Source organism: Ogataea polymorpha (genome assembly GCF_001664045.1).
Source record: "Ogataea polymorpha strain NCYC 495 leu1.1 chromosome Unknown OGAPOscaffold_4, whole genome shotgun sequence".
Classification (NCBI taxonomy): Eukaryota; Fungi; Ascomycota; class Pichiomycetes; order Pichiales; family Pichiaceae; genus Ogataea; species Ogataea polymorpha.
This window is the reverse complement of record NW_017264701.1, coordinates 590772-607569: the sequence shown is the minus strand read 5'-3', so window position 1 is coordinate 607569 and position 16798 is coordinate 590772. Positions and strand designations below refer to the sequence as shown.

The 16798-nt window shown below is 46.2% G+C and overlaps 14 protein-coding genes across 14 annotated transcripts; 7 read left to right on the top strand and 7 right to left on the bottom strand.

Moving 5' to 3' along the window:
• Positions 1-213: 213 nt before the first annotated feature.
• OGAPODRAFT_94177 (uncharacterized protein) lies at positions 214-2271 on the top strand (the record flags this gene model as incomplete). Its single annotated transcript, XM_018357490.1, has 1 exon — positions 214-2271. One exon carries the CDS (start codon positions 214-216, stop codon positions 1738-1740), a length of 1527 nt encoding a protein of 508 aa, XP_018210670.1. The 3' UTR covers positions 1741-2271.
• Positions 392-2294, bottom strand: OGAPODRAFT_94176 (uncharacterized protein; the record flags this gene model as incomplete). The annotated part of the gene is made up of 1 exon (XM_018357489.1): positions 392-2294. The coding sequence occupies one exon, from the start codon at positions 2292-2294 to the stop codon at positions 1785-1787; it is 510 nt and encodes a 169-aa protein (XP_018210669.1). The 3' UTR covers positions 392-1784.
• A 45-nt stretch (positions 2295-2339) lies between these two features.
• On the bottom strand, positions 2340-4687 carry OGAPODRAFT_16540 (uncharacterized protein). Its single transcript, XM_018354500.1, has one exon. The coding sequence runs from the start codon at positions 4503-4505 to the stop codon at positions 2349-2351; it is 2157 nt and encodes a 718-aa protein (XP_018210668.1). The 5' UTR covers positions 4506-4687; the 3' UTR covers positions 2340-2348.
• A 31-nt stretch (positions 4688-4718) lies between these two features.
• Positions 4719-6360, bottom strand: OGAPODRAFT_16539 (uncharacterized protein). Its single transcript, XM_018354499.1, has one exon. The coding sequence runs from the start codon at positions 5630-5632 to the stop codon at positions 4796-4798; it is 837 nt and encodes a 278-aa protein (XP_018210666.1). The 5' UTR covers positions 5633-6360; the 3' UTR covers positions 4719-4795.
• On the bottom strand, positions 5674-6339 carry OGAPODRAFT_8526 (uncharacterized protein; the record flags this gene model as incomplete). The annotated part of the gene is made up of 1 exon (XM_018356795.1): positions 5674-6339. The coding sequence occupies one exon, from the start codon at positions 6337-6339 to the stop codon at positions 5674-5676; it is 666 nt and encodes a 221-aa protein (XP_018210667.1).
• A 28-nt stretch (positions 6361-6388) lies between the features above and the next one.
• On the top strand, positions 6389-7264 carry OGAPODRAFT_94172 (uncharacterized protein; the record flags this gene model as incomplete). The annotated part of the gene is made up of 1 exon (XM_018357488.1): positions 6389-7264. The coding sequence occupies one exon, from the start codon at positions 6389-6391 to the stop codon at positions 6803-6805; it is 417 nt and encodes a 138-aa protein (XP_018210664.1). The 3' UTR covers positions 6806-7264.
• On the bottom strand, positions 6428-7264 carry OGAPODRAFT_16538 (uncharacterized protein). The gene has a single exon (XM_018354498.1). The coding sequence runs from the start codon at positions 7141-7143 to the stop codon at positions 6853-6855; it is 291 nt and encodes a 96-aa protein (XP_018210665.1). The 5' UTR covers positions 7144-7264; the 3' UTR covers positions 6428-6852.
• Positions 7265-7334: 70 nt separating this feature from the next.
• On the top strand, positions 7335-9262 carry OGAPODRAFT_94170 (uncharacterized protein; the record flags this gene model as incomplete). The annotated part of the gene is made up of 1 exon (XM_018357487.1): positions 7335-9262. The coding sequence occupies one exon, from the start codon at positions 7335-7337 to the stop codon at positions 9231-9233; it is 1899 nt and encodes a 632-aa protein (XP_018210663.1). The 3' UTR covers positions 9234-9262.
• Positions 9263-9343: 81 nt separating this feature from the next.
• OGAPODRAFT_88236 (uncharacterized protein) lies at positions 9344-10702 on the top strand (the record flags this gene model as incomplete). Its single annotated transcript, XM_018356888.1, has 1 exon — positions 9344-10702. One exon carries the CDS (start codon positions 9344-9346, stop codon positions 10376-10378), a length of 1035 nt encoding a protein of 344 aa, XP_018210662.1. The 3' UTR covers positions 10379-10702.
• Positions 9378-11055, bottom strand: OGAPODRAFT_100459 (uncharacterized protein; the record flags this gene model as incomplete). Its single annotated transcript, XM_018352978.1, has 1 exon — positions 9378-11055. One exon carries the CDS (start codon positions 11053-11055, stop codon positions 10429-10431), a length of 627 nt encoding a protein of 208 aa, XP_018210661.1. The 3' UTR covers positions 9378-10428.
• A 924-nt stretch (positions 11056-11979) lies between these two features.
• On the top strand, positions 11980-14951 carry OGAPODRAFT_16537 (uncharacterized protein; the record flags this gene model as incomplete). Its single annotated transcript, XM_018354497.1, has 2 exons — positions 11980-13351; positions 13386-14951. Coding segments are annotated over 2 exons (1431 nt in total), but the record flags the coding sequence as incomplete, so codon positions are not given.
• Positions 13621-14790, bottom strand: OGAPODRAFT_41554 (uncharacterized protein; the record flags this gene model as incomplete). Its single annotated transcript, XM_018355420.1, has 1 exon — positions 13621-14790. A coding segment is annotated over one exon (1170 nt), but the record flags the coding sequence as incomplete, so codon positions are not given.
• A 236-nt stretch (positions 14952-15187) lies between the features above and the next one.
• On the top strand, positions 15188-16243 carry OGAPODRAFT_94165 (uncharacterized protein; the record flags this gene model as incomplete). Its single annotated transcript, XM_018357486.1, has 2 exons — positions 15188-15199; positions 15443-16243. The coding sequence occupies 2 exons, from the start codon at positions 15188-15190 to the stop codon at positions 16055-16057; spliced, it is 627 nt and encodes a 208-aa protein (XP_018210658.1). The 3' UTR covers positions 16058-16243.
• On the top strand, positions 16244-16769 carry OGAPODRAFT_76644 (uncharacterized protein; the record flags this gene model as incomplete). Its single annotated transcript, XM_018356205.1, has 2 exons — positions 16244-16556; positions 16592-16769. The coding sequence occupies 2 exons, from the start codon at positions 16244-16246 to the stop codon at positions 16729-16731; spliced, it is 453 nt and encodes a 150-aa protein (XP_018210657.1). The 3' UTR covers positions 16732-16769.
• Positions 16770-16798: the final 29 nt, after the last annotated feature.

Here is a 16798-nt window from a genome sequence, read left to right as displayed (position 1 = left end):
TCTCAGAGATGAACCGGAAAAACTTTGGGATACCTAACTGTTAGAGTAGAGTGCCAAAGATTAAAACTTACCCATTCTAGATTTGTGATAGTAAGCGTGTTCAGCTTGTCTTTTTTTATTTAATTCGACACTGAAAATCTGTGTCAGTGAGAGGCTTACCCGGAAGAAAAATTCACCGAAAATAAAAATACAAATATACTCCAGACATTGCAAATGTTTGGCAACACAGCAGGCGCCTCTTCCACAGGCGGAACAGGCTTCTCTTTTGGGAATTCCAACACTTCGAAGCCTGCATTTTCCTTTGGGAACACGCAAAACAATACTTCAGCTGGCTCCCAGCCCAATTCTACAGGCGGTCTCTTTGGGGCCAATAATAACAATACCACGGGATCTACAAACATCTTTGGCGCCAATTCCAATACAAGCAATGCGTCAACTGGATTTGGAAACACCAATAACTCGACTTCTGGAGGATTATTCGGAAACAACACCTCCTCAGGTGGATTATTTGGCCAAAACAATACGTCCACCGCACCAAAACCAGCATTCTCGTTTGGCAATAATGCTAACAATAACAATCAAACCGGAGCCTCCACAAACACAGGTTTCTCATTTGGAGGAGCTTCAAACACTCAAAATAATACGCAAACTGGCAACCAGCCTGGAGGGCTTTTTGGATCCTCAAGCACTTCTGCTCCTTCCACAAATACGGGCTTCTCTTTTGGAAATACCAACAATGCAGCCAATAATACGTCAAATACATCCAACAGTTTATTTGGAAGTAAACCTGGAGGGCTATTTGGGCAGCCGTCTCAATCTACCGGCACAGGCTCTTCACTATTTGGAGGAAATCAGCAATCAGGCTCAGGTGGCCTTCTGGGTAACCAACAGAATAGCAGTTTAGGAGGCACAGGCAGTCTTTTTGGCAACCAACAGAATACGTCCGGAGCATCTGGAGCATTATTCGGGAACCAGCAACAAAACACAAATCTCAACCAATCTCAACCGCCTCCGTTAAACCCTATGACTAAAGTGAGCGATCTACCGGAAGCTTTTCAAAAAGAACTGGAGCAGCTGGACCAATACATCCAGACTCAAGTGGCTATTGCCGAGCGACTAAAGAACGACGAGGATGAACACAAAGAACTAATTAGCAGCATTCCTAGAGACATTGATTACCTTGAGAAACGTTACTTTTCTACTAACCAGGCTCTTAATAGCGACCTGAAGTTCGTCGAAAGTTTCAAACACAAGACCCTCGAAAATTTTGACAATTGGGTCGAGAAATTAATCAAGGTCTATTTACAGCTGACCAATCCAATGATTCTGGGAATGTCCAACAACGAGCAAGCAAAATCTGCAGATGGCACGGTAACACAAATCATTGGGGTTAATGGAGTTAGGACTGCAGGCCTTTTGCAATCACAGCCTTCCAAGTCGCAACAGCTGGATAAAGACTCCCATGTGAATGTTCCGCAGATCCTCAACAGCTACTACAGTGCCAAGATTGAAGAGTTTAGACAAAACATTGACAAATACCAGTTGATTCTGCAAGAGGTGGAAAATTCAATTAGCGATCTAGACAAGGTTTCATTAAGCGGAGGCCCGGCCATTGGTTCATACGGACTCGATATGATTGTCAGCACATTGAAGGAAGAATTTCAGCTTTACGTGGAGCTGGCTAATGAGTTTGCCGAAGTCCACCATCAGGTTAAAAGGCTAGATGACGGGTCAATATAGATGTACATTATGTATGCAGCGAAGGTATGAAATATGCAGCGAAGTTATGTCTTGGACCTGTGCTTTTTCTTTATCTTCCCATCTTTCACCTTGCCCTTCTTCTTAGATTTATGCCTATCTTTCTTCTCTTTATGTTTTCCCTGCTTTCTATCTTTTTTACACTTCTTTTTGTTCGTCTTCGAATTCTCACCCAGATCAAATATCATCAGTTGTTCGCTTCCTGTTCTATCTATTTCCTGTTCTTTTTTAATCGTTCCTTGCAGCAGTCCTCCTTTCACGAACATCTTGTACAGAGGTGACTGGTTTTTGGTAAAGTTTTTGAGCGACTGTTCATCCTGAATAAAACTAACAGCACCATTTTTGCTCGTCACATCCAGTGATTTGAGCTGTCCGTCAAACATCTTCTCCCACCATGCCTCAGCCTGATTACTCGTGTGTCCTATTCCAAACGCATTCTTCTTATGCGTAACCAAGATAGGTCTCTTCAGGCCTCCCTGCTGCAACGCTTCCCCCTCGACCCATCCATAGCTCTTCAAATAGCCTCGCGGGTCCATCAAGGAGTCAATTTAATATTTTTTTCTAAATTTTTTTATCATACATGTTTGAACTTACATAATCTGATCTGCGTTTTGGTAAAATCTGAGATTATCAGCATTGGAGTGGCCAAAGTCGAGGATCTCAATGTATGTACCCCCATCTTTCTGAACAGCAGCAATGCATCGTCTATAATCCGATTTCACCTGCCAGACATTACCATCCACATCGTCAAGCAAATCTCTGATAAACTTTCCGGTCTGTGTGTCCCACATCTTTAGCATTCCATTCGATCCTGATATGATGATGTTGTCGTTGTGTTGGATACACGTGATTGCCGAAGTATGTCCCCTCAAAACATGCTTCATATCACCAGTATTTGGATCCCAGATTCTCACCGTAGAGTCGGCAGCTGCGGATACCAGAGCATTTTCAGACAGAGTGACAAGACCAACCAGATTCTGGTGGCCTTCCAAGATTGCCACCGTCTCACCCGTATTCAGGTCCCATATCCTTACCGTGTTGTCAGCGGATCCCGAAATGCATCTATTCTTCTTCACGTCCAAGACACAGCTGTATATTCTTTCGGTGTGACCGGATAGAAGCCATTTACATTCTCCCGTTCTCAAATCCCACACGCGAGCGTTAGCATCGTAACTGCCGCTCACAAGAATATTGGCCGATCCTGAAACGGCACGGATGGAGCCCGTGTGGCCACGCAGTACTTTCACCAAGTATTTGTTCGACGTTTCGTCAAGCTCAATTGGTTCGTCCGGAAGATCTTCGTCTTCTCCCGTTATAGGCAATCTCCAGACGTAAAGAGTCGAGTCTCTGGAACCGGTAACTACCAACGGTACCTTAGGGAACATTATGGGACTACCTTCGTCGTCGACGCCTATTTGTTTAGGCTCCAAAATCTCCAAGCATCTGACAGTCGAGGTATGGCCACGAAAAACATGGGTGCATTTTCCCTGTTTCATATTCCAGATGCGAACTGTTCTGTCTGTAGCTCCGGAGGCCAGTATGTTTCCCAGGTATTTCATTGCCCAAACACCTCCTGTATGGCCCGAAAGGACAGATCTGAGTTTTCCGGTATTGATATCATAAATGGTGATGCTATGATCAGCGTCACCCGCGACGATTTTGTCGTCGTCAAATTGCAAACAGGTGATCACGTCTGGGCCCTGCCCAGGCAACGTGATACGGCGAGGTTGGAATTCGGGATTTTTCCATCTTTTGGAAATTGCCAGTCTTCGTCTGTATATCCATTTCGTAATCTGACAGGAGTTCATGTCTGGATTTAGCGACTTAGCCCAGTCATATTCTGACTCAAATTCATCTGTTGTGGCAATAAACCCATCCTTGAAAAGAAGGTCTTTCCAGAAATCGTAGCTCTCCATGGAAAGCTTAAGCCAGCTTCTGCAAATCTCAGAAGTCCGCAATAAAGACTCGTAGTCAAGATACCCGAATATCTTCATACTGATCTCTGATGGTAGAAGCGAGACCAAGTCTTTTCTCAGCGAGTTCCTTATGGTCTCCTGTAATGATGAAAGAGTGGATCTATCGGTTTTCTGAAGTAATGACCAGAGCAGATAATTCATTTCTGAGGATCCGACTGGAAGCAAACTAATCAAGTCATTGATGGACTTGAATATCTCTGCTCTCTCCTCTCTCGTCTGAATCGCTCTGGAGCCTTGGTCGTACGTATATTCCACTTCCTCAAAATTTTGAGGATCAACAAGGTTTCCGGACTGTATTGGTGACGCGCTGGGTGACGGAAGCGGAAGTTGCTGCAACTCGTCAGTCCAGTTGGACGACGTGCTTACCACAAAGTTGGATGGTGTGGCCATCTTTGCAGAATCCGAGCTGCTCGACGACGATGCTGATGGGGATGTCACCGTCGGAGCCCCGGCGGGCAAATTATCCACCATGCGTTTTTTGCTAGGAGGACTAGACCCTGTTTTATCCACAACTGCGTTTGTGTCGATAGCTATGTCTGTCATCTCAGAGTCGGAACCCCCGGACGTAAAACCTCCCGTGTTAAGCCGTTTTCTGGAGGCTCGGCTCTCGGTGTCGGGGTCTTGTCCAATATCGACGCGCGTCTCGCAAGCTTTGGCTGACACGTCTTCAGAGAACGGCAACACGGAATCCAGGCTGATGTTAGAAAGCGGATACCTGATCGAGTTGACAGAGGTGTGCTTGTTCGAGCTTGTGCTTCTAGGCGATGTCATAGTATATTTTGGTGGGAGATTGCGGTGTTGTTGTGTTTGCCTTCACCAACCTCTTAGTGTAAAAGCTTTTGACTGTAAAATGGAATAATGGAAAACAAATAGCTGTTATAGTTGCAAGACTGTGTTTGTGAGTAGTGTACCTGTAACTATATATAATCTAAACTCTGCTTTCCGCTTCAAAACAACATAATTATATTTAGTTTTATTTCTCCTGCCGATTCTGCTACAAAATTTCTGGCCGCACAGAAAAAAAATACCATCGCGCTTGGAAGTCAAGCTTTACAATAGTTTCAACTGTGTCGCTGATTTTTCATCTTTTTCTGAATTCTTGAAAACTCCTCATCATCTAGATCGTACTCAGATTGCTTGGACCTTTTGGATTGTTTTTGACTTTGTTTGCTGTATTTGGCGATGAGATTGTCGAAAGTATGCGATTTTTTAGACTGGATCAGCTGCCGCAAGGAATCTTCTGATCCGTCCAGTTTGAGCTGATTTTTCTCGTTAATTTCCTTCAGAGCCTCCTCCGCCTCTTTGCTCTCCTTCTTCAGCTGACGGAACATCTTCTTCATTTCCGAGCTTCGGTTTTTGACATACGTCGTCCAGTTCTTGTACTTTTTCAGCTTACCATCTACAACCATCTGTTGCACCAGTTTGAACATGCGGTCTTCTTCCCCTGTCGAGAATTCCAAGTGAGGAATTGTCTCAAAAAGACGTAAAAACTCTCCCTCGTAGTAGATCATCGTTTCCAACACGTCTTGGTATTCTTCCTCCGAGCCCTGATAGCTTTTCTTATCCTTTTCGATCAGCTCAGCAGTGACTTTCACATCCGACTCTCTCATCTCCTGGAAGAATGCATACCAATCAAAATCGTCATCATCGGCTACGCTCTCATCTAAGTTTCCTGTTTTGTCGTAACGTTCGCGTCTTTTGGGATCACCCAGCACCTGATAGCTAAACTGTATCTTCTCAAACTTGGTTTTATACTTCTTCTGATCATGCTCCGATAATTTGTCAGGATGATACTTGAGACACAGTTTATAGTAGGCCTTCTTGATCAGCGGCGGCGCGTCCTGCGGATTGCACCCCAATTCTGCGTACGGATCAATGTCTGGGAATGGGGCAGTCATCAATTAAATGCTATAATTTCGCGTAGCTAAAAAAAAAAATACTAAATATTTTGGTAGTTGTGGTTCTCGTGAGCAAGGAGGTTTTTGTGGTCTGCTGGATTCGCAGCAGACTCGTATATTGTCACCACTGGGTCTTTTGTCAACGGAGTGAATTCTCCACGTAGTTCTATGGAGTAAAGTTTGAGCACCTCGTCGTCGTTCTGGCTCCAATTGTTCTGGAAAAAAAGTGTGAGAGAGGAGACTCCGCTAAAGTGGTGGCGAGGGAGATAATGTTCCACAAAAGTGTCGTCCGCGACAATTTCTCGTGGCAGCTCTCCGTCAAGTTCAAGGCCAATTTGTGGTTGTTCGATCTCGTGCGTAGCCTTTGTGTCGGCCACGGAATCAAAGTCTAAGCTGTCCTGGTTCTTGTATAGCTTGATGTTGCGGGGACAGTGGTCCGGTTGGCGGGCTGTCCGAAGTATGATCGAGTAGAGCTTCACTGATCCTTGAAAGGGGATTCTGAGTATGAATTGGTTATCGGCATCTGATCTGATTTCAGGTATAACTTCGTACTTGTTGGTTTGCGTCTTGAACAGCTTCTCCAAGTCAGAAGACGGGTTGGCAACATTCAAAGCCACCAGCTGGGTCGTAAGCACATGGGAATTGATAGATTGCGACTCGTTTGTAGGAATTGGAGGGACGCCGTGTGAATGACGGTGACAGGACATTAGCTGTAAAATAAATAATGCTCAGGGAAAAAAATAGCAGTAAATTACTATGGACGAGGCTGTTTTAAAACACCTCCAGCGCGTGCCAAATTTGGAACAAGTGGTTGTCCGGAAAAACGACGGCATAAAAGAGAAGCTGGATGTTCTGCTGTCCAAATGCCAGCAGACACCGGCAAATATCGTGTTGATGGCAGAGAACGAAGGAATACAAAAACTGCTTACAATCGTGGAAATCATGAAAAGAAAACACCCAACACATCGGCAATTCAACAAGCTGACCTACAGGGAGAAGTCTAGAGAGGCCTCTGGGCCGCAGGACGAACTGCGGCTGCTAAAACCTATAAAAATGCCTATTCTTTACATCTACCTCCACATCGGCACAGACGACTCGAAAACTATGGATATGGACGAATTGAGGTCCCAGCTCGCAGATGCCAACTGGTCGTGCCAGTCTGGCTCAAACTAATATCGCATGATCGAAATGTATATTCTTGTCTATACCGTTTTTATTGCCTACTCCTGGGATCCAGATTGTGGTTGTGCACTCGTCTGGAATTTGTCAACGGAGAGGTCACCTGGGAAAGTACCGTTGGCCCTTTGCTCATCCCACTCATCAATCCACGAGGTTGGGCACAGGGACTGGAAAGTGGACAGGAACACTTTGCATGGTGCAAAGTCCTCACCCTTGAGAGCAACACACTTGTGGTAGTCCAGGTAGGATTGGTAGCAGTGCTTGGTCTGGTTTTGTTGAGGGAATCTAGCGTCGAAGCCCGGGGTTTTGAGTTTGTATTGTGGTTCGCTCATGATGCAGTCTGTTGATTGAGGAATGTATGGGGCGATTTTAGAAAAAAATTTCCAGCTACGGGACGCTTCCCGCGAAAATTGCCTGTTCACTAGCATCTTATTTTTACACTATTTCATTGGCCGGGGGGTTGCTTATGTAAGAAACTCGTCTGAGGTGAAATTTTTTACCATGCAACAAAAAAGCGTGTCGCATGTCTAGAGGAGGCCCGTCGATAAGTGCTTTTGCGGCCCTGAGCAGCGCTGACGATGACGAGCTGATTGGCTACGAACGCTCAGACGAGGAGCCCGAGTCTGTGGGTGAGCAACGGCCAGTTTCTGAGCCGCCAGAGCTGGCTCCTTCCAAGCCTTCTGGGCCTGTCTACTCGGCTCCAAATGCCCCCGTTGTTGTTTCTTGCTCAAAGTTTGTGCCCAACAATGAGAACGTGGTTTATGGACGGGGATATGTAGTTATTGGGCTGAAAGCAGACGAATTCCTCATGGTCAAGGGCCAGTACACGTTGAAAATCCAGAGAGGAGCCGTACAAATAGACTCTATCCTGTATCACTCGAGCCATGATGCTATCAAAATATATGGGCTGTCACTTTCCAGCATTCCACTAATCTCAGCCGCACAGGTTACCGACCAGAGTCTAGTCGAAGATACAATTCTGCCAGAAACGGAACATTTATTCACACCAAACTACAAATCGGTGATTAGACTCGATGACGTTTTTGACGGCATGGAGAAAATAGGGCTTCTTTATTCGCAATTGAAGAATATCCATCCAAACAGGGAGGATATTGACGAGTTGGAGGGCTCTGCATTCGCTAAATCTTTTTACCCGTACTCTTTCAAAGTGGTAGAAAGTCCGAGTAATAATGTTGGCACATATATCAACAAAGCCTGGAAGAACGCTTTGGACACGCTTATCAACGATTGTGAGACTGCTGAGAGCATGCGTGTTTTGGTCATTGGGGCCAAAAATACCGGCAAATCGACGTTTCTTCGACTGCTACTCAATAAATTGGCATCTAACGAGCATATCTCTCCCAAAGTGTTGGACATTGATCCAGGACAACCTGAGTATTCTCTTCCTGACTGTATATCTTTGACGACGCACCACAGACCCATACATGGTCAATACTTTCCGTTCCTTTGCGAGAGTCCAGCAAGATCTTGCTATATTGGTTTCAATACTCCCCAACGTCAGCCCATCAAGTATATTTCGCAGCTAAAATCGTTGGCAACACATCTAGATATGGAAAATGGTCCGATGCTAATAAATTCTCCGGGGTGGATCAAAGGATTCGGAGTCGAGATTCTGAAAGAGCTCACTGCTGCCGTCCGTCCAACTCACCTGGTCTACCTTTCCTTTGGCGGCGAAGACGATAACCAGCTGTTATGCAATCTGACCTACGAAAGCCTCATACGCGTTCCTGTTCCTGGATTCACTTCTAGGGCGTCCGATATAGTGCGCTATTCACCGTCTCAAATCCGCAACTTTAGACTGCTATCTTATTTCCACTACAATTCCCACGACAAGACATTTGATTTTGAGCCATTGCTGGCAAGATCTCCATACAAAATCAGCTATGCCGATTTCTCTAACAGAGAGGAACTACTGAGATTCCCAGGGTTGTCGGGTATTTCCATTTTGGATGCTGCAAACATCAGCCACGAGGACCTGGTCGAGTGCTTGGAAACTCAAGTCGTGGCGCTGTTTGAGCTTGAAAATGAGGAATTTATCAACTATTACGATGAGATGGTCCAGCACAACCAACTGAGCTCACTCGAGTCTTATCCGAATCTTTTCAACAATACGCTCGAATCGGTGGTGTCTGAGTTTCGAGGCTTGGCTTTGATCCATTCGATCAACACTACGGCCAAATACATCAATCTATACACTCCAGTTGATGTTGCACGTCTCTCCAAGTCACTGGCCACCAACGAAACCAAACTGGTGTTGGTGAAAGGACGATCCGATCTTCCCACAGAGGAACTCATCCCCAAAATGATTGCCAAGACGGCTCTTCCATACGTCACATACACGGCCTTTGGCAAAGGCGCGAAATCAGTGAATGTTCGACGCAACATTCAGCGCAAAAAATAGATAGCACAGACTCATATTATGTAGCTACCAAAAACTGCATCTGATTACTCTTTTGAGTTTTCCAAAGCGAGAAATTTAATTTTTCATATTTATCATAATTTGATTTTTCAATGCATTCCGCAGAATTCCTCCAAGTACGTCCAACAGAGATCTCGTCGATTCTCCAAGGAGGTTACAACCATCCTCTTCTTCGCTCGTGGCAACATGAGAGACAGCTGACCAAAGACATTTTCATATTTCCACTATTTGTGACCGATAACGAGGACGATGAGGAAGACATTCCATCGCTGCCAAACATCAAAAGATTTGGCGTCAAGAAACTGATTCCTTACGTGGGCACCCTGGTCAGGAAAGGCTTGAGGGCTGTTATTTTGTTTGGAGTTCCGCTGAAAGATGGAGTGAAGGATCCCGTGGGAACTGCTGCAGATGACCCAGACGGACCTGTTATCCAGGCAATCAAGGCCCTCAAGTCAGCATATCCACAGCTTTACATCATGTGCGATGTCTGCCTGTGCGAGTACACTTCACACGGTCACTGTGGTGTGTTGTACGAAGATGGAACTATCAACACTGAGGTTTCTGTGCAACGAATCGCGGCAGTTGCCGTGAACTACGCAAAGGCCGGCGCAAACTCTGTTGCGCCATCAGATATGATTGATGGCCGTGTCAAGGCTATTAAACAAGGCCTCATAGACGCAGGTCTGGCCCACAAGACATTTGTGATGTCGTACTCTGCAAAATTCAGTGGTAATCTCTATGGCCCCTTTAGAGATGCTGCATGCTCTAGTCCTGGCCAAGGAGACAGAAAGTGTTATCAGCTACCATCTGGTGGAAGAGGTTTGGCAAGAAGAGCCCTGGCTAGGGACATTTCGGAAGGAGCGGACGGTATTCTAATTAAACCGTCCACTTTCTATTTGGACATTGTTAGAGAGGCCAGCGACTTATGTGGAGATTATCCTGTTGGCTGCTACCATGTCAGTGGCGAGTACGCCATGTTGCACGCTGCAGCTGAAAAGGGCGTTGTCGACCTGAAAACGATCGCTTTCGAGGCTCATTACGGGTTCCTCAGAGCGGGGGCCAGAATCATCATCTCATACTTCACTCCAGAATTCCTTGAGTGGCTCGATGAGCCTATCCCGATGTAAATAATCATAGACCGGCTATGAAGACACTGGTAATAAATAAAGATAAATATTCATGCAGGTAGTGGGGCAGGTTGCTCCTCTTCGCGCTCCTTTGGTTGCTCCTTTTTGACATCGGGCAGAGGCTTGTTGACAACGTCTGGAAGTCGGGTCGCAACATCTTTCTGGGAAGCCTCCTTTGCTCTCTCTTGTTTTTCCAGTTCCTCGAGCTCCAGATCCACTTCATCTTCTAGACTCTTAGACATGAGTTCTCCCAGTCTATTGCTCAACTCTTCCTGGTACCTAATTCCCTCTTCTGAATCGTCCAATATTTTATCCACTTTCTCTATGCTCATTTCTTTGTTTAACTGTTTGAGGACTTGATTCCCCTGCTCTAGGCCGTAAACAAAGTCTTTTTCGATAAGCCTGAACTCAATTGTATTGATCAGCTCTTCCAGCGTTTCAGCTTGCTTTTCCACTGTAGAAAGTAGGTTTTGCTGATATTTCTTCTTCCTCAACGCCAAGAGGGCTTTCCTACGATTATTTTGTTTGACGCATTGCTTGGCGATCTCTGTCTCTCTGTCAATAACCGTCTGAATTTTGACCGACACTTTGTGAAGCTTATCTCTTTGCAATTTCAATTGCAAAATTGCTTTATCCTGCGGCGTGATTTTGGGCCCTGAGGATGCCGTATTGCCCATGGCGAGTAGATAAATCTAAAATAATATAAATGCAGGAAAAAAAATATTCAAAAAAAAAAAATAATAAATTAACGGATTTACCAACTCTTGATGGCCAAGGTAAAAGCTCAGAGAGGGGGTATTCTCCAGCGTGAGATGGACGACAAGGTCTATAATAGTATCATGAATTTGCTGGAGGAGCAAACTGAGATTATGAGGTCTAAGGGAATAAAAAATGGGCCGTTGACCATGGCACTAGCGAAGGACCTGACGTCGCTACAAATCTTTGAATATGTCAAGCTGAAAGACGCCTTTTTCAGGAGAACCAAAGACGATCATCTGCGGTATTCGATCGATCGTGTGTGGAAAACGGTGATAGCTGACGAGGAAGAAGAGATGAAAACTATGGGTATTGATCCAAGCACTTTAAAGATGAAGGACGAAGAGTCAGAGGAACAGGACAACATGATGGAAGTCAAGGACACCAATCAGGCTAATAAAAGTGTCGTGAGTTTATGGAAAGAGGACAATGACCCACAGGTATCTGCCACCGAAACCGCAGAGCCAGACGAAAAAAAAGCCAAGAAAAGATCCAAGGACGGGTTCAAGCACTCGAAAAGACCTAAGGTGGCTAAAGATCGCACTCCGCCAACCCTCACTCTTAGCCAACTTGGCGGTCTGGATGACGTGGTTTCGCAGCTGATGGAAGTCGTCGGAATGCCTATTCTCCATCCAGAGATCTATATGGCTACAGGAATTGAGCCTCCACGAGGAGTTCTTCTCCATGGTCCTCCGGGATGTGGAAAAACCACCATTGCATATGCGCTTGCAGGTGAGCTTCAAGTTCCATTCATATCGATCAGTGCGCCCTCCGTGGTTAGCGGAATGTCAGGAGAGAGTGAGAAGAAGGTCAGGGAGATATTTGACGAGGCCAAGCAGCTAGCCCCATGTTTGGTTTTTTTTGATGAAATCGACGCTATTACTCCCAAAAGAGATGGAGGTGCACAGCGTGAGATGGAACGACGGATCGTGGCTCAGCTGCTCACTTCGATGGACGAGCTTTCGCTCGACAAAACCGACGGAAAGCCTGTGATTATTATTGGTGCCACCAACCGTCCAGACTCTCTGGACACAGCTCTCAGAAGAGCAGGACGATTCGATAGAGAAATTTGCATAAATGTTCCAAATGAACATGCGCGGCTCAAAATTCTCGAGAGCATGGTCAGGAATCTGAGAATCAGCGGAGAGCTTGATCTTCTTTCGATAGCCAAGATGACGCCAGGATTTGTGGGTGCGGATTTGAAGGCGCTGGTGACGGCCGCAGGTATTTCTGCCATCAAGAGAATTTTTACCTCTTTGAGCGAGGAAGACGAGAAAAAGCTGCTTTTGGAAGGGGTGCAATTGCAACAGGAGGAGAACAAGGAGGATGGGATGGAGCTTGACGAGAACCCAGAAGAGCTTCTGCAGAAAAGCAACGAGCAACCGCAGTTTAGCAAGCTCTCTATAATTCAAAAATTCCTCATCAAGCACCCTACAGCACTGACTCCAGAGCAGCTGGCATCTTTGTGCATAGAACACCAAGATTTTGTGACGGCTCTGCCTCAAATCCAACCGTCTGCTAAAAGAGAAGGCTTTGCCACCATTCCAGATGTCACGTGGGCGAACGTGGGTGCTCTGGCGAACGTGCGGGTGGAGCTCCACATGGCCATTGTGCAGCCTATCAAACGGCCGGAAATATACGAGAAAGTTGGTATTACGGCGCCAGCAGGCGTGCTTATGTGGGGTCCTCCTGGTTGCGGTAAAACACTGCTGGCTAAGGCCGTCGCCAACGAGTCGAAGGCCAATTTCATTTCTGTCAAAGGACCAGAGCTTCTCAATAAGTACGTTGGTGAGTCCGAGCGCGCGGTCAGACAGGTGTTCACTCGTGCAAGAGCTTCAGTTCCATGTATAATATTTTTCGACGAGCTGGACGCATTGGTGCCAAAAAGAGAGTCATCACTGAGCGAGGCGAGCTCGAGAGTTGTCAACACTCTGCTCACAGAACTGGACGGCCTCAATGATAGAAGAGGTATTTTTGTCATTGGAGCCACCAACAGACCAGACATGATCGATCCAGCAATGCTGCGTCCCGGAAGACTTGACAAGACGCTTTATATTGAGCTTCCTAATGCTGCTGAGAGACTGGAAATTCTCAAGACCTTGATTGCCTCCAACGGAACGCCTTTGGATTCCAGCGTCGACTTGGCTGTCGTGGCGCACGATGAGCGGTGCCGCAACTTTTCTGGTGCAGATCTCTCGTCGTTGGTCCGTGAGGCAGGTGTTATTGCATTAAAAAAGAAGTTTTTTACCAGCATCAGCATTGGAGACGAGTCTATTGAGGAATTACATATCGACGATGACGTTGTGGTGACAAGTGACGATTTTGAAAAGGCACTGGATAGCGTGAAGCCGTCTGTGAGCGACAGGGACCGCCTGAAATATGAGCGTCTTAATCAGAGAATGGGATGGAGCCAGGCCAACGTGGTGGAGCAGGACACGTAGTTCTCATACTCACTCTTTTCTGAATGGTGGATCAGGCATAGGTGTATAGTTCTGGTCGTACAGATGATCTCTAGTTTGCAGTCCTTTGTACTTTAATGACGTGATATCGACCATATCCTCATTGAGCTCGCTGATAGAGCTAACTCCCAGCAATTTCATGTCCCTGATCATTTCGGTCTTGAGGATTTGGATCGCTTTTTGAACCCCTTCTTCACCATAGCTAGCCAATGAGTACAAAAATGGTCTTCCCAGGCCGACGCCTGAAGCTCCCAAACAGAGAGCTTTGATAATGTCCGAGCCCCTTCTGATTCCCCCATCAATAAATAGCTCGAAGTTCTTGTCCAGTCCTTTCTCCCTGAGAAGCTGCTTGCTCTCAGCGAGTATCTCGATTGGAGGCATGGCAAAATCAAGCTGACGACCACCGTGGTTCGAGATCAGGGCACCTGCAAGACCAGCCTCAGCTGCCTTAAGCACATCATTCTTGTTCAAAACACCCTTCAGCACAATAGGAAGCTTGGTCATCTGCTGGATTTGTTTCATATGGTCCCAGGTAAGACTGAAGTACTTGACATCGGAATGGGCATACACATCGAGAGCCTCTGTCGATTCAGAATCAATCCGTGCTCTAATCTTGCTGTCTTTTTCACGATTACCGAGGGCATTGAGGTCGACATTGATGAAAACGGCTTTAATATTGGGCATACTTTCCAGTTTTTTGAAAAACTCGGGAGCCTCGTCAAACTGTTTTTGGTTATAGAAGTGCAACTGATAAAAGTTCTGCTGTCCCGGTTTCAAGCCAGCACAATATTCCTCCACTGGGAACGATAACTGGAATGGAATTAAGTGAATGATGTTTTCCAGCCCAGCAGCGTTGCGGAGACCCCTTTCTGCCATGGGATGGGCTGAGGGAGAGCCGGCAAATGCGGTGATGTAGAATGGCGCAGAGAGTTTGGTGCCCAGGATTTCTGTATCCAATGAGCAGTTGCTGCTATCAATCAAGCATTGAGGTCTGAAGAAAATTCTGCTGAAGGCATAGTGATTTTCCCGCAAGGAAATCTCGTCGTCGGAGCCGGTGGAGTAGTATCCCCAGATTCCTTCAGGCAGAACTTTTTTCGCAACACTCTCGAAATCTGTCAGGGAGTATATGGTGGAAAGCGGAGGCTTGTTGGCAATGGCCTCTTGCCGTTCTCTTTCTTTTCGGTCCTCTTCATCCTCGTCGTCATCGTCGTCATCCAAGAGAACTATGCGTTTTTTCTTTCTTGAGTCGCTGAACAGAGGGCTCGAGTTGGTTGCCAACAGGGTGGCGCCTAAGGCCATTCCCGACATCGGAACTACCCATCTGGATAAACCTCTGCGGGAAAATTGTCTAAGAGTACGAGTAAACATATCTTGCAATGTGAAATGAGTGTGCCCAGCTAGGTATTTAAGTATTTTTCGATCAGATCTTATCCGACTTTCCTAATTCGGCAGTCGCGCTTTAGATATGTCCAGGCGATGAAACTGTTAGCGAAGAATTAGGAGGAGGATTGGGAGACTTATAAAGCAGTTTCCTAAGCCTTGTGACCAAGTAGCTGTGGAAAACAAAGTGGTCACTCCTGTATGTTAGCGCGATATGTCGTTTCTGGTGAACTCACAGTAAAATGACTAATATCAAAATATTGAGCCAAAAAAACACAATTAGAATGCAGAACATGGCCTGTACAGCGTAGACGACTGTGGCGACATAAGGGTCTTCCATCTTGCAGTAAAAATAAGAAACAAATTTAAAAAAGGGATTGCCCTATCCGCCTGCCCTAAATGTTTCGCGGCGCGTTGGAAAACGCGAAATAGTAAACATATAATTTACTGCAATACAACTATGGGTCAGTCATTTGTGGCTCCCGCAGAGCCCGGCGATTCCAAAAGCAGCGTGGACAGCTCACCGAGCGACGTGAGCGTTTCCGGACACAGTTCGGTCCAGGTTTCGTCGCAATCGTCTCCGGCTTCGGTACTCAACTTGCCGTCAAAATTGAGCCCCAACGAGCTCGAAGAAATGGACGGCGACGTGGAGGCTTTTATCCGGGTTCTAGAACGTACGGAAGCTCAGCTACGTAACGCCAAAGCCTTGGAGCAGCCGGAGTTGGAGCGGCTGATCCAAATGGCAAAACAGACGGTCTTGCGCCTCAATTTGAACAAAAACCTGGTAAAGTACCAATTGAGGAGCAACATGGAGGAGTTTGCAACGGAGCGTCAACTTCTACTCAAGAACATCGCAAACATCGAGAAAAACATCCACATATTACAGAATGAAAACGAATGCATAAACATGAAGAACCTAAAATTGATCAAAAACTTGAAAACGCTCAAGAATGACAAGGTGAAGGCACTCAAGGCGGAAAACGCGCTTCTACGCCAACAGATCCAGGACCAGTCGACCCGCAGCCCGACGATGTTGGATGCACTCGGAAGACTTGCGTCGCACGTGCTAGAAGAGGGCGAGTAACGATAACGTGCGCTAAATATGGTTTCCTTGGTTGTCTATGCCCGCCAGAGGGTCCGGGCGGACGCATGTGCGCCTGATCATTCCCACTCTGTCTCCTCTGGTTACACTATGCATTGCGGTGCACGGATGTTAGTTTTCCATTTTCTATTTCTGATTTGTAGTAGCATCACAAATAAATATTTCAGCATGGAGACTCTGGTGCTTGTTGCCATTGTGGTGATTCTGGCCACATTTTTCCTGGGAAGCACGATATTTGCCCCCTCTCGAACAGTGGAAATCAATCCTGCAGCCGACGATGTGGCTGTGGAAGAGCAGGAGTTCACTCCTCGTACACTGTATAAGTACAATGGGTTCGATCTCGAGCAGATATATATTGCAGTGAAGGGCAATGTGTACGATGTGTCGAAGTCCAGGCAATTCTATGGACCGTCAGGACCGTACTCGAACTTTGCTGGCCACGACGCATCTCGCGGACTAGCGAAAAACTCGTTTGACGAGTGTAAGTATCTACCGTTTGTCTCAACTAACGTATAGCCATGGTGAGGGATTATGGGGAGCCAATCGACGATTTGAGAGATCTTACGGAGGCAGAATGGAAAGCTCTGGATGGCTGGGAAGAAACGTTCAAGGCCAAGTACCCTAAGGTGGGCGTTTTGGTGGAGGAAAAGAAATAGAAATAAAGATACGTATGTGACTAAATAAATTGCGAACTTGGTTAGTTTTCACGTATGGGCCTGATGA